At 58.0% G+C, this 11492-nt stretch overlaps 3 protein-coding genes across 3 annotated transcripts; 2 read left to right on the top strand and 1 right to left on the bottom strand.

Annotated features, from left to right (window-relative positions):
• Window positions 1-365: 365 nt before the first annotated feature.
• VTJ83DRAFT_562 (uncharacterized protein) lies at window positions 366-1090 on the top strand (the record flags this gene model as incomplete). Its single annotated transcript, XM_071012240.1, has 2 exons — window positions 366-431; window positions 500-1090. 2 exons carry the CDS (start codon window positions 366-368, stop codon window positions 1088-1090), a joined length of 657 nt encoding a protein of 218 aa, XP_070869915.1.
• A 5721-nt stretch (window positions 1091-6811) lies between these two features.
• On the top strand, window positions 6812-7426 carry VTJ83DRAFT_561 (uncharacterized protein; the record flags this gene model as incomplete). Its single annotated transcript, XM_071012229.1, has 3 exons — window positions 6812-6869; window positions 6958-7274; window positions 7346-7426. 3 exons carry the CDS (start codon window positions 6812-6814, stop codon window positions 7424-7426), a joined length of 456 nt encoding a protein of 151 aa, XP_070869914.1.
• Window positions 7427-9640: 2214 nt separating this feature from the next.
• Window positions 9641-10273, bottom strand: VTJ83DRAFT_560 (uncharacterized protein; the record flags this gene model as incomplete). The annotated part of the gene is made up of 3 exons (XM_071012218.1): window positions 9641-9697; window positions 9858-9981; window positions 10113-10273. 3 exons carry the CDS (start codon window positions 10271-10273, stop codon window positions 9641-9643), a joined length of 342 nt encoding a protein of 113 aa, XP_070869913.1.
• Window positions 10274-11492: the final 1219 nt, after the last annotated feature.

Genomic DNA, 11492 nt, shown 5'->3' with positions numbered 1-11492 from the left:
GAAGCTCCGTCCGCAACCCTCTCGGCCGGCCCCTGATTGGCTGCTTGGGCTTCGTCAGCACCCCGCCGAAGCCGAACCGTCCATCATCAACGCCGTGACGCCGGCGCAAAATCCAGCCATGCGCATGCTTCGATGGCGCACCAGCCAAGCTCAGCAGGATACTAGAATGCCACTGAAGTAGGGACGCTGTCTGCTATAGGCCACGTTATCTCTCTTTCTTTCTTTCTCTCTCTCTCTCTCTCTTTCGCACGATCGACACACCCAACGAACGAGCCGTGCTCGTTGCTCGCTCGTCTCCCCCGGCACACGACAGATCCTTGCACGTGAGGGTCTCAGGTCCCGGAGGCTTTTGCCAGCTTCCCGTCATGGTGTCTCTGCCCCTCTTCAAGCTTGCAGCGCTGTTTGTGCGGCACGTCTCCAAGTACGGAGCGGTTCGTCTGCCCTGTCCCATCCCTGCTCCCCTGTCCCTTCTGCTCCCCCGCTGACGCCGGCCTCGCAGAACCACATCAAACGCCAAGCGCACGAGCACGAGCGGTTCCGAGCCTTTGCTGCGCGCTATGGGCAGACCATCCATCAGATCAACATGCGCCTGCAGGTCGCCGTGCTGCGGAACCCGGCGGCCGAGCAGCGGGCCAAGGAGAAGGCCGAGGCTCCCACCGTGAAGACGGAGGAGCAGGTCAGAAAGGAGGAGGAGCTCCGTGCCAAGTACGGAACGACGCCGCGCGAGTCGCACCCCACGGCCGAGGTGCCGCAGAGCGTGTGGAAGCGCAAGTTCCGGTCGCTTCCCGAGGCCAAGGCGGTCGACCTGTTCGCCGACGTCATCGGCGACATCTTCATCCTCGCCGTCGCTGGCGGCCTGGTCACGTACGAGTACTGGAGAGCGTCGCAGAAGCCGGATAGGAATCTGCAGCTGATCGAGGAGCTCCAGAGGCGAACCGAGGAGCTGAGGATCAAGGAGGAGAAGCTGGAGGCGAAAGAGAAGGAGCACGAAGAACGGGTGAGGCATATCGAGGAGGCCTTGAGGGCGTTCAAGGACCCCAAGACGAAACAGCCGCTGTTGCCTCCTGCGCCGACCACTTCGGCGGCTTGAGGATCGAAGGCTCCTGGACTCTTCTTCTGCTCCAGACCCGTGGAGAATGCCTGGACTGAACGGTCAGGTCTGGGATGAGCTCAAGTCTCGCGAACACCCAGGGTCCGGCGCAAGCTCGGAAAGGGTCGCAGGATACATGATGATTGCGAAATCTAGATCGGATGCCCCATCAGGTCCAGGATTGGACAAGGAGATCGGGGTTTACCTTCTCGGCTTCAGCGCATGGCTGCTTGTTGGCGCCTGCCTTGGAGCTTGAGTGTACGTTTCGTTCATCAGGTACCTAAGGGTTCGATGGGGAAGGTACGGGGAACGCCGGTTGGGTCACAAACATCCCCACAGGAACAGATTTGGCATAAAGGCATCAAAGCAAGTTGGTATAGAGCGATACCCTACATTACCGATAGACAAATACTGGAACGCCTCTCCATTTTCTCTTGTCGGACGTTCGCTTGCATCTGGGAAAATAAAACGCCTTCCATGGCCGGCCTCGAGGACGGGCATGGCGTCAATGTGGTGTGCTCGAGCCTACGGCAGCATCCCAGATGGTCCGCTATCGTAGCTCACCTCTTCCAGGCGGACGGGAGACGATGGAGAGGTAGGCTACCAGCCGCGAGAGCCACGCATTAGGTAGACGAGACTCCCTGATACAGGCACAGAATCCGGCTTGGTCACTCACGACATGGCCTTGTCCGCAATCAACCCACGCACCGGAAGCCACGCGCCATTCCGCCTCCTGCTCCTTGCTCCGGAGGATGTCAGCTCCCCGCAAACCCTCGTCCGAGCCGAACAGCTTTGCGGTCACAACACCAGCCATGACGCCGCCATCGTCTTCCTCCTATACCACCCGGAGGGAGCCCCGGCCGCGATGAGCTCCCTCATGGAGCTCCACGTCAAGTGCGTTGTCTCTGACCCCGGAGGCTCGACGCAACCAACCACGCGGCATTCCCAGCGTCGCTAACACCAGGACAAGGCTCGCAACACAAGGCTGCACCCTCCCAATCATCCCCGCCATCCCCGCCATCTCCGCCGCCTCGAGTCCCGCCTTGGACCCGTCAGGACCTACCGACGCCCTCTCGGCAACAGCAGCCGCGACCGCCATCACGACCGCCCTCCACGCCTTCCACGCCTCGTTCGCCGCCGCGTTGCAACGCCCAGAGGAAAAGCCCGACGCCCTCCGCGAGCTGCTGCCCTACTGCTCCACGAGCCATCCTACGCCCGCGCCGGTGGCAGATGCAGGCAGAGGAGGCAGAGGAGGGGCCTACGTGCGGACCCTGGCGGCCTCGGGGCTGTCATCGAGCCGCGTGGCGACGGCGGAGGCGGAGGCGCTCGGCAGGCGGTGGAGCGGGCTGGCAGATCTTGTAGCAAGGATACATTCATGGGAAGGGGAGGATCCCGACGGGGTGAAGGCGTTTTGGGAGGGCGAGTTTGCTGTGTGACCTCGGCGCATGTGTGCGGCAGTACGACGTACTCCTACGCCATGCGCTGCCTGGGCTTAGGTTGCTTGGGTCTGGTCGCTGGCGCTGGTTGCCGGCGAGAGGAGCCCAGGGTTGAGCCATCAGCTGCGGCTGCGTGTGGTATGGCTGCGGCGTCGGCCCACCTCATGGCGTGAAGTGCGTTGGCAGTTGGTAGCCCCAGGCGTGGCGGCGCCGGGTGGGCAGTTATGACGCAGGTTGGCGCGGGGCGTTGTGATCCTGAGGAGAGGAACCGGCGAGGCGGTAACTCTGGCTAGTTAACTGGACGAGAGCCGCATACGGTGTAGGTGGTGACGGCGGTTGTGTGTGTACGTAAGGCTACCCAGTCACATCATCATCTCGATCTCTCCCTGGTTGGTTGGTTTGCTCAAGGCAATTGGCATTGGCCAGCAGCGATGCTTCTCTCCAAGCCTCTGCAGCATGGAACCTGCATGGCATACGAGCTGATGCTTGCGAATGGTTTCAGAGACGAGAGCAAGGAGAAAGGGCAACAAGAAAAGAAAAGAAAGCGAGCGCAATCCTGCTTGCCTGCCAACAATCCTCGTGGTGCCAGTCCCTCCTCTCTGGGATGGAGAATCCACCACCGGCTTCATCACCAAGCGGCCACAGGCCAAGAAGAAGCGTGGGCGGAATGACGGGTGCAATGGCGGGGTGGGGTGGGGCCCCGTCGTCCGCAGGCATAGGTCCGGATCTGGCTTCATATTTCCCGTCCGCATTGATGAAGCGGCTGTGGAGCGATGATCCGCTCGGCTCTTTGCACCGCCGGTCTGAGTGGGATCTCCGCAGTGCAATGGAACAGGGCGTCGGGCGGGGTTCCCTATGCACGGCGTGGCGTCCGCTATGGGGAAAACAAACGTCCAGACACGACACATGCGCACAAGATGCTTCCTTCACGCCAAAGCCGGGCCGGTTTTGCTCCGGAGCGGTGAGCGAGTCCATTCCTATCCGGGCTGGCGTTCGAGTTCACATCGTAACGCATGGGGTGTGCTCGGCGACCCGTCGGCCTCCACCGCGATGTGCTGGGACTGCCGAGGTTGAGGAGAGCAACGGCACCATTGGCATCACAAGAGATGGTCCGATAAGGTTGAACTAAACGTTCGCTTGCTGAGCGGGATCATGGCGAACTATTGATTGTGCTATATGCCACGAGAGTCGCGAGGGTTTTTTTTTGCTGGAGAGGGGAGGAAGCGTTAAAAATAGGCCGATCGTTCTCGCAGGAAAACAGAGGCGAATTAGGAAAGTGGGCAGCTTTCGTCGGGCTCTCATTGGCTCCGAAGTTCGTCGTCGACATGCAAGGAAGCGCCCAATGGACGGCGGGGCAGCAGCCGCTCCATCGGCCTAGCCTGATGATTCGTCGGTTCAAGATCGTCAACGACGCAGCGGTGACGATGCGATGTGAATCAATCTGCATCCCAAGAAGCTCAGAGGCTGGAACGGCCCGGTTGGAATGAAAAACAAAAAGGAAAAAAAAAAAAGGCACGAGGTTTCGGACGTGTTGCTACGCTGGATCCAGGAAACCCGAACGGAAGAGACGCTAGATTGCATGCTGCCGACGGCAACGGGAGCATGTGCGTTCGGATCGGCCCATGGGCTTGTCTGTCGCCCTTCAGACGAACCTTGCCATCCCATGTGGAGAATGTCAAGGTTGACATTGGGAAGACGACAGATATACCATCGCGTGGCCGGAAGCCGCCGTTCAGGTGAAGGACGAGGATGCAGGGCCTTGGAGAAATACCAAGGCTGAGGCTTCACCGGTGGGTATCCAGGCGTCTCAAACACTTTGTGCTTCATCCTGCCGCCCTGGCACGAGAGAGGCTGATTCTACACAGTAATACTATACACGTGTGCCTGGTCCATGTGGTGTATCGATCGGTGCCGTGAGCATGTTGAACAAGCAAATCCGCATGCCACCCGTCTGATTCTCAGCTCAAAAGCGCAGAATGAGGCCAGCCAGTTGTCAGCCGAACCGCAGCAGGATGTTGACGCAGCTCGCCTCGCCGGTGCGGGCTGAGAGGTCCATGCTGTGATATCAACCGTCAGTGGTCTTGGCGGGAAGAGTGATTGGAGCTGTCCCTGGCATGCGGCGTGGGGAAGACGGGGCCGTTCCGAGCCCTGATTGGCCTGGCGCGTTTTGTAACCGCCCTCGGCGCTCGCCAATCACACGAACCACGGCAGCCCAGAACTTTGTCCCCTAGCCCCCATCCCATCTTTTGCATCGATCATGAGGTGCTATTGCCGACCTGGCCATGCTCCCGCCGCCGTCCGAACCTGCGCTGGCGTCCCGTGCGGCGACCGTCGCTGCATCCTCCATGGACCAAGGCGAGATTGCCGTATGGTTGACGATTTCTTTTGGGGGGGCAGAGCGTGGACGGTAACATGATGAGCGACGACAAAACGTTGACTGACGTGCTAAGGCACCAAGTGAAGCCGTTGCGTGTGGACGTTGCTCTAAGCAGCGGGGTCCGTGGCCACAGGCCATGGCCCGGCGGCTAGTAGCGAGCTGGTCCGGGCGAATGAGGCCGTCCAACCGCTCCACACGGACTGGCTTTCGCTGGCATTCGCCTCTGTTCACCGTATACATACACAGTAGGTATTAGTAGAATTACAGACAACCACCACCTAGGCTCAGCTCACATGCCCATCCGTCCATTGGACGTTGCGGGGTGGGAGGGTGAGTGAGGCGTGCAACCCCCTGGCTCTCCTTCTTGCCTCGCGGGCCGGTCCCCCCCTGTTCCCATGGCCGTACCTATGTAACCTCCCGACCCTCACCATCCCCTGCAGCCACGAGCATCATGACTGGACTGGCTCACGGCTGCCCGCACAGAGAGAACCGCCGAAGTGGTCAGGTCTCTGGCCCGTGACCTGTGTGGGTATACAGTACGCATGTACGAGTGTGGGAGGTGCACACACCGAGCAGCTCTCCTCTGGAAGCGCCGCTTTCTGCTGCTCCATCCTTCACGTCATCGGAGAGAGCAGTCTGTCATCGGTCGACGCAGGGCCCCGTCCCTGGCGTCCAGCATCAGGCGAAATCCTTGCCTTTCTTTGGCTGGCTGAACCTTGCCCGTTTCATGCACCCTTCTGCGGCAGGGTGGGGACCGATCAAGCCCCACAACCACTCCCCATCCTCTCCACCCATCAAGCATCTTGACGACGCCCACGGGCGCCCACGGGCCACATCCGAGCCTGGGATCCAGGGTGCCCCTGCGGTGCCCCGAACCGCCAGCCATCTCGGCAGCTCCTGATCCGCGCGGGGCCCTGCCGCTTCTTAAACTCCCAAGGTCCCGGATGTTTGGCGATCAAGCAATCGTCTCCGCTCTGCCTGCCCATTACCACCCCCTTTCGCCTCAAATCTCCCCCTGGACGACAGCGACCGTGTCTGATCTCCTGAGCCACTCCATGCGAGAGCCGCCTGCCCTCTGACGGACGCAACCTCCCATCGCCTCGCAGAGCCCCAACCCCATGCCCGCTTAACCCTCAATCCGAGAGAAACGGCCCACTTTGGTCTTGGAAACATACCACCTCTCTCTCTCCCTCTGATGCCCGCCCGCGTCATAGACAGGATCGCCCGGACCTGGACCACGCACAAGCACCCGCCGGCATCAAGCTTGATACGTACAGTACTACGCGAGGCGCCTGCCCACCCCCGGCGACTCGTCTGACACGCGAGCCTCGGGACTCCGGTGCCAGCCCACTAGGGCCGACACCTTAATCCTGTTCCGTTTCCGGGGACCCCCGTTGCTCTTGGACCCCCGGTCTGCTCGAGAGGCCCCAATATCAACACTGCACCGCCCCGCTGCCCGACCGACGCCCGGGGATCCTCCGGCCTTCCATTCCCTTCTCTTCGCCGCCGCTGGTCGATAGCCTTCTTTCAGGTCGATCACTCTTTTCTTTCTTTTCGTTTCTTTCCTGGATCCTGGCCCTCCAGGTCACCAGCAACCGCAGGTCCGGAACCTCGCCTTTCTTTTCGACGACGACCTTTTTTTTTCCCAGTTGTATCGGTTTATTTTCGCTTCCGACGGCCCATCGCCTTTTTTTTTTCCAACGCATTTTGGGGGGGGTTTCTTCTGGAAAGGGAACCCGACACAGAATCGAAGGAGGACCGAGCAGGAGAAAGGAGGAAAGACAATCAGCGTGTGTTCCAGACACGGCAAGAGGCAGGAACTCGACGGGTAATTGGAACTGTTGGGACAACCGAGGCGTTATCGGGACCGATTGAAGCATCGACCTTGGTCAGCACAATTGAACCAAAATGGGAAGGCTCATCAAGAACCACCTGGCCCGGCTCATCGTATTGGCGGCTGGAGCGTGTAAGTGGCCCCTTTGGCGTGCGATCCATGGGGAAAAAAAAAGGGGGGGATGCGTCCGGCGGAACGGCCAAGCTAACACAAGATACAGACCAGGTCGCCGCCGCGATAGAGGCGTACTTCTGGCCCAAGATCTTTTGGGACTTCCTTACGAAATCGTTGGAGCCCGCCGTCCGCCCGATACCGGTATTGCAAACCATCAACCTCATCTTCGGCCTCATTCTCCTCGCTTGGGAATGGCCTCTGGGCTTCATCGCCGGGTCCGGCATTCACCGCAGCATCGAGGCGCGCCTCGCCTTTCTCCCGCTCTCCGCCCTCGCCGCGATCCTGATCTACCAAGGAACAAACGCCGCCATCTACGAGATTATCGGCATGATCGTCTATTTCTGGGCATACAGCGAGGGAGAGGTATGTCGATTGGGAAAGGAGGGAGGAAAGGGGTTGTTTCTAGGGAAACGTCGAGCTAACTCGCGTCACAGATGGTCTGCGAGAAGCCATGGACGCTACCGAAGCGAGCGCCACGGAACAACAACAACGCAAAAGGCGCTGCCCGGGTGTGAGAAGGATCATGTAGTAGATGCGCACATTCTCCTGTCCATAACCACTCCTCCAAAACAACCCGCCGCCGATCCTCTCGATCCTCTCTCCCCAAGCCTCTCAGAGCCCAGCCATCTCGTCCGCCCGACTTGTCAAATCCACATCAAACTCGAAAGCCCGCACGTCAAGAACGAGCCGATGGATATCAGCGACGAAGGAGCAGGTCCGGTTGGCATCACAAGAGGTGGGATTTCTTCGAGAGCGGAGGAAGGGGAGACGAGAACCCGTACCTAAGGCACTTCCAGCACAGCAAATACCCAACTCCCGCTTCCGACGGCGATCGGAAGCGGTTATTTTACTTACCCTTTTAGTTTCTTGTTTCCATATCTTTATACCACTATCTTCGGTTTCATACCCAGCATGACTACGAGGATAGCGAGGTGATGCAAACATGGCGTTGTGGTGCTCATTCGAGGCAGAGAAAATGGTGGCAGCAGTTGATGAAGCCACAAGAAAGAAGCAGAGAGGCTTGGGCGAATGCCATGTTGGAGACATTCATCTGGGTTGGAGCGAAAGAGATACCACTTGATTGAAGGGTTTGTTTTGTTTACAAGCCGGGAGGAGAGCTTACAACTGGCATGCACGCATGCTTGCCGTATAATGAAAACATACCCGGCTTTTTGGGAATTTTGACAGTTCTGCCACCCCAAGCCTTATTGCATATGTGAACGCTACATCGGTTTTTTTTCGCTTTTTCTTTTTTTCTTTGATCAAAGGGGCCGCCGTTGTGTATGATTCAGGGGAACTCGGCAGATCCACCCAAAAGGCGACGACGAGGACTCAAAACAACATCTGAAACTTCCAAGACCACCCCCCCCTCCCCCTTGTCCTACCCACACCCCTGTCCCTTTCTCTCATCCAACGTCTGGGAGAACGGCAAAGCGTGATTGAAGAAATGCAAAAGAGCCAAAACTCTGGGGAAAAGGGGCATTGAGTTTGGTCAGACGAAGAATAAGGTTATCGGTCGATCAGTCAAGTCGGTTGGGATGCGACGGTTGCCAACAGGGCTCTGTAAGTGAAGATGATGAGGCGTGAAGCGTCTTGACCAGCCGCATTCGACATATGACCGTTAGGACTCCTCCCCCTTTCCTCGGCATCTATTCAGCAAAGCCCAAGCGAAAAAAAAAACGATCTGGGGCCCTCACAGATGTCAATGTCCACGAACGATGATCTCACCGCATCTCTGTCAACACACACGCCCTAATTTTTCCTGTTTTCATCCCCTCTTCCCGACCGTCCTGCGTATCTACATACCATGCTGCGCCATAAGCCCCCTCCTTGTCACCTTGTCTCGGCAACAAGCGCCCGGACAGCGGACGAGCTTCAACGGCTGGTCTCTTTTCACGGCCCGTGGCTGTTTCACGCAGCAAAAGGGGGGACTGCATTACATATCATAGGCACTTCTTGGATGGAGCTTATGTCGTTTCGTTGGCCCGAGTTGAAGCAGGCTTTAAGTGCACATGGGCAAAAACGAGGCTGGCGCTTAAGAAGCGCCTGTCGACGCAGAGAAGATGTGCTGGAAGGCCCAATGATTCTTGCCTTCTTTTTCTTCTTTTTTTTTCTTCCGACCTAGGCGCCCCCGCCCGGGTTGTCCTGACGCCCCAACGGTGGGATGAGCCAGCCTCTTCTTCCTTTTGTCCAATACGTTGGATGAGATGGGGATGTATGCAGTGACTCTGGAAAAGCACCATTTGCTTGTGCGCCTGATCCAACATGAGGGACGGCGACGTTGCCTCGGGCGGTTCGTTTTTCACATGCATAGTGCTGGCCGGCCATCAAAGACAAGGCTGTTTTTCTTTTTGGTGGGAATCAAGGTTCTTGGATTGACCGTTGGGCCCTAGGGATGACGCACAGGCATAGGCAACATCAAAAGGGCCCGCAGACCTCCCGAGGACTGTTGGCCGCATCGCCCGTCGTCGACAACGCTTCATCTCTCGCTCTCCTTCTCCCCGGCTCCTCCTCCTCCTCCTCCATCCCTCCATGGCAATGCTTCGGTTCATCCCAGGATGCCGGATCATATACATCTACCCCCGTTTCGTCTCAAACACTTGTACACCTGGGGGCTCGAAGAAGGGGGGGGGGAGCGCCGCCCAACATGCGCCGCATCCCTTCCATCCATCCTGGCCCTTCCTTCGCACGAGCCGGTCACGAATTCGATTCCGGCTGGATCGAGCTCCTTAGTGGGCAGCTAACGATCCTTTGGAGTCGTTCTTGCGGCCATGACGCTCCGGCATCTGCGTTGGGTGCCACCACCTCGATTAGCCACGCGTTCTCGCATGCCACGGCCGGGGGTAGGTCCTCGTAAGAGAGAAAGACAAGCGCTTGGTGCACGAAGGGAGCAGGGCTCCAAGGAGGGGGGGGGGGGGGGGGGGTGGGGGAGAATTCAGCACGTACGTCAAACTCTTGCAGGTTCCCCTTCTCCAGGATCTGCTGGACCACGTCATCCTCGTTGGACGTGCCGAACTCGTTTTCGAGCACCGCCCTGGAGGCGCCCTCGAGAAGGCCCTGAGATCCACCGCTGTAAAGCATAAGGGGTCAGCCTCTGGTTGCCTTTTTTTCTCTTCTTTCTTTTTCTTGTTTTGATGATAAGGGGGGGGAGGAGTGTCCAGAGCAAAGGCTCAAGAGAGAGGGAGAGAGAGAGAGACGCACTTGTGCGTAGTAAACACCTTGAACGACGACACGATCTGCGAGAGCGGCACGCTCCTGTCGTTCTGCCACTTTCTAAAGTCGGGGACGTCGTCAACGAAGACGACAAAGTTGTCATGAGTGCCCTTGTAGATGACCCGGGAGTGTGTAGCTTCGCCGCGCATTTTGATGGTGGTGGTTGGTTTTGGGGGGTATCAAGGCAGGCTAGGTGTGGGTGGCAGGGGGCAAGGGATGTGGTTCTTTATGTTGATGCCGATGTTGATAGCTGTTGCTGCTCGCTGAGTATGTTTCAGGAATTGGATGAAATCGAGGAGGCTCTTTGGAATAAATAGCCCAGACATCCTACTTGACGTCTTTTGGAGGGGGAGGTCGAGTCATGGAGCTTGGATCGTACGTCCTCTGACGTCATCCACTCGTGATACCCCATCCACGGCCGCTCCTTGGAGGATACAACTGTCAGCCAAGTCGCAACAATAACATGCCGAGCCGGTGCTTCTATCCAATGAATGCCAGAGCTTGAAAGGGCCGAAAGCCTGATGTCATTCACATTGTGGGTCTGGAACGTTCGAAGGCGGGGAGGAATGCATGGATGTTGTTTATTCAGATCCAGCTCCAATGGTTATGTTGGCAGGTTCGTTCTCCCTGTCCAGGATTCGAAATGGGCTTAAGGCCGGCCTTGTACTGTTCGTCGCCGGTGACCCCTTTCGGTTCACCTCTTCTGGTGTTGCTCAGAGTCGACATCACCCCTGAGAGACGCGGTCTGCGAGAGCACCATCCAACCCAACCCTCCCCTCTCTCTTCTCCTCCTTGACTAGCCTTCTCGGAATCGAGATGGCGAAGCCTTTTAAAAGCATACGAGTCCCTAAGAGCTAGGAGTGTAATACGAGGCAAACGCCGTTCGCAACAGCCGAGCCCAAAAATGAATATAACCAGACAAGGGAAAGAAACAGGGCGATTTCCCACGAACCCTTTCCAATCCCAAAGCCATCTACACCCCCTGGGACCTTGGCCACCTTGTTGCTTTATCTAGGACTTACCACCCTGTCCAACCTGGCATGCACAGTATATGTCGCAATCGTTTGCCATCCCCATCCGAACCAACCAACAACACCACCGACTCAAACATTCCGAACAAGATGAAGCCAACAAGCGAAACCCATGGGATCTTCTGTTTTCCGCCTCTCCATGTATACCCAGCTAGTCATACACCATCAATGCGCTCTCCATTCGAGTCCATGAGCTCATCATGATTGGGGGTCATCACCATCACCACTACCACCACCATCGGCGCTCCCATCGGCGCTCCCGAACCCTCGTTTTGGCAACGGCCGCGCTGCTTTCCTTGGTTTGACTGGGGGAGGGTCACCTCAGCGCCGACGCTCC

Source organism: Remersonia thermophila, chromosome 1, assembly GCF_042764415.1.
Source record: "Remersonia thermophila strain ATCC 22073 chromosome 1, whole genome shotgun sequence".
Taxonomy (NCBI): Eukaryota; Fungi; Ascomycota; class Sordariomycetes; order Sordariales; family Chaetomiaceae; genus Remersonia; species Remersonia thermophila.
The sequence above is the reverse complement of the archived record's forward strand: the minus strand, read 5'-3'. Positions and strand labels throughout refer to the sequence as shown.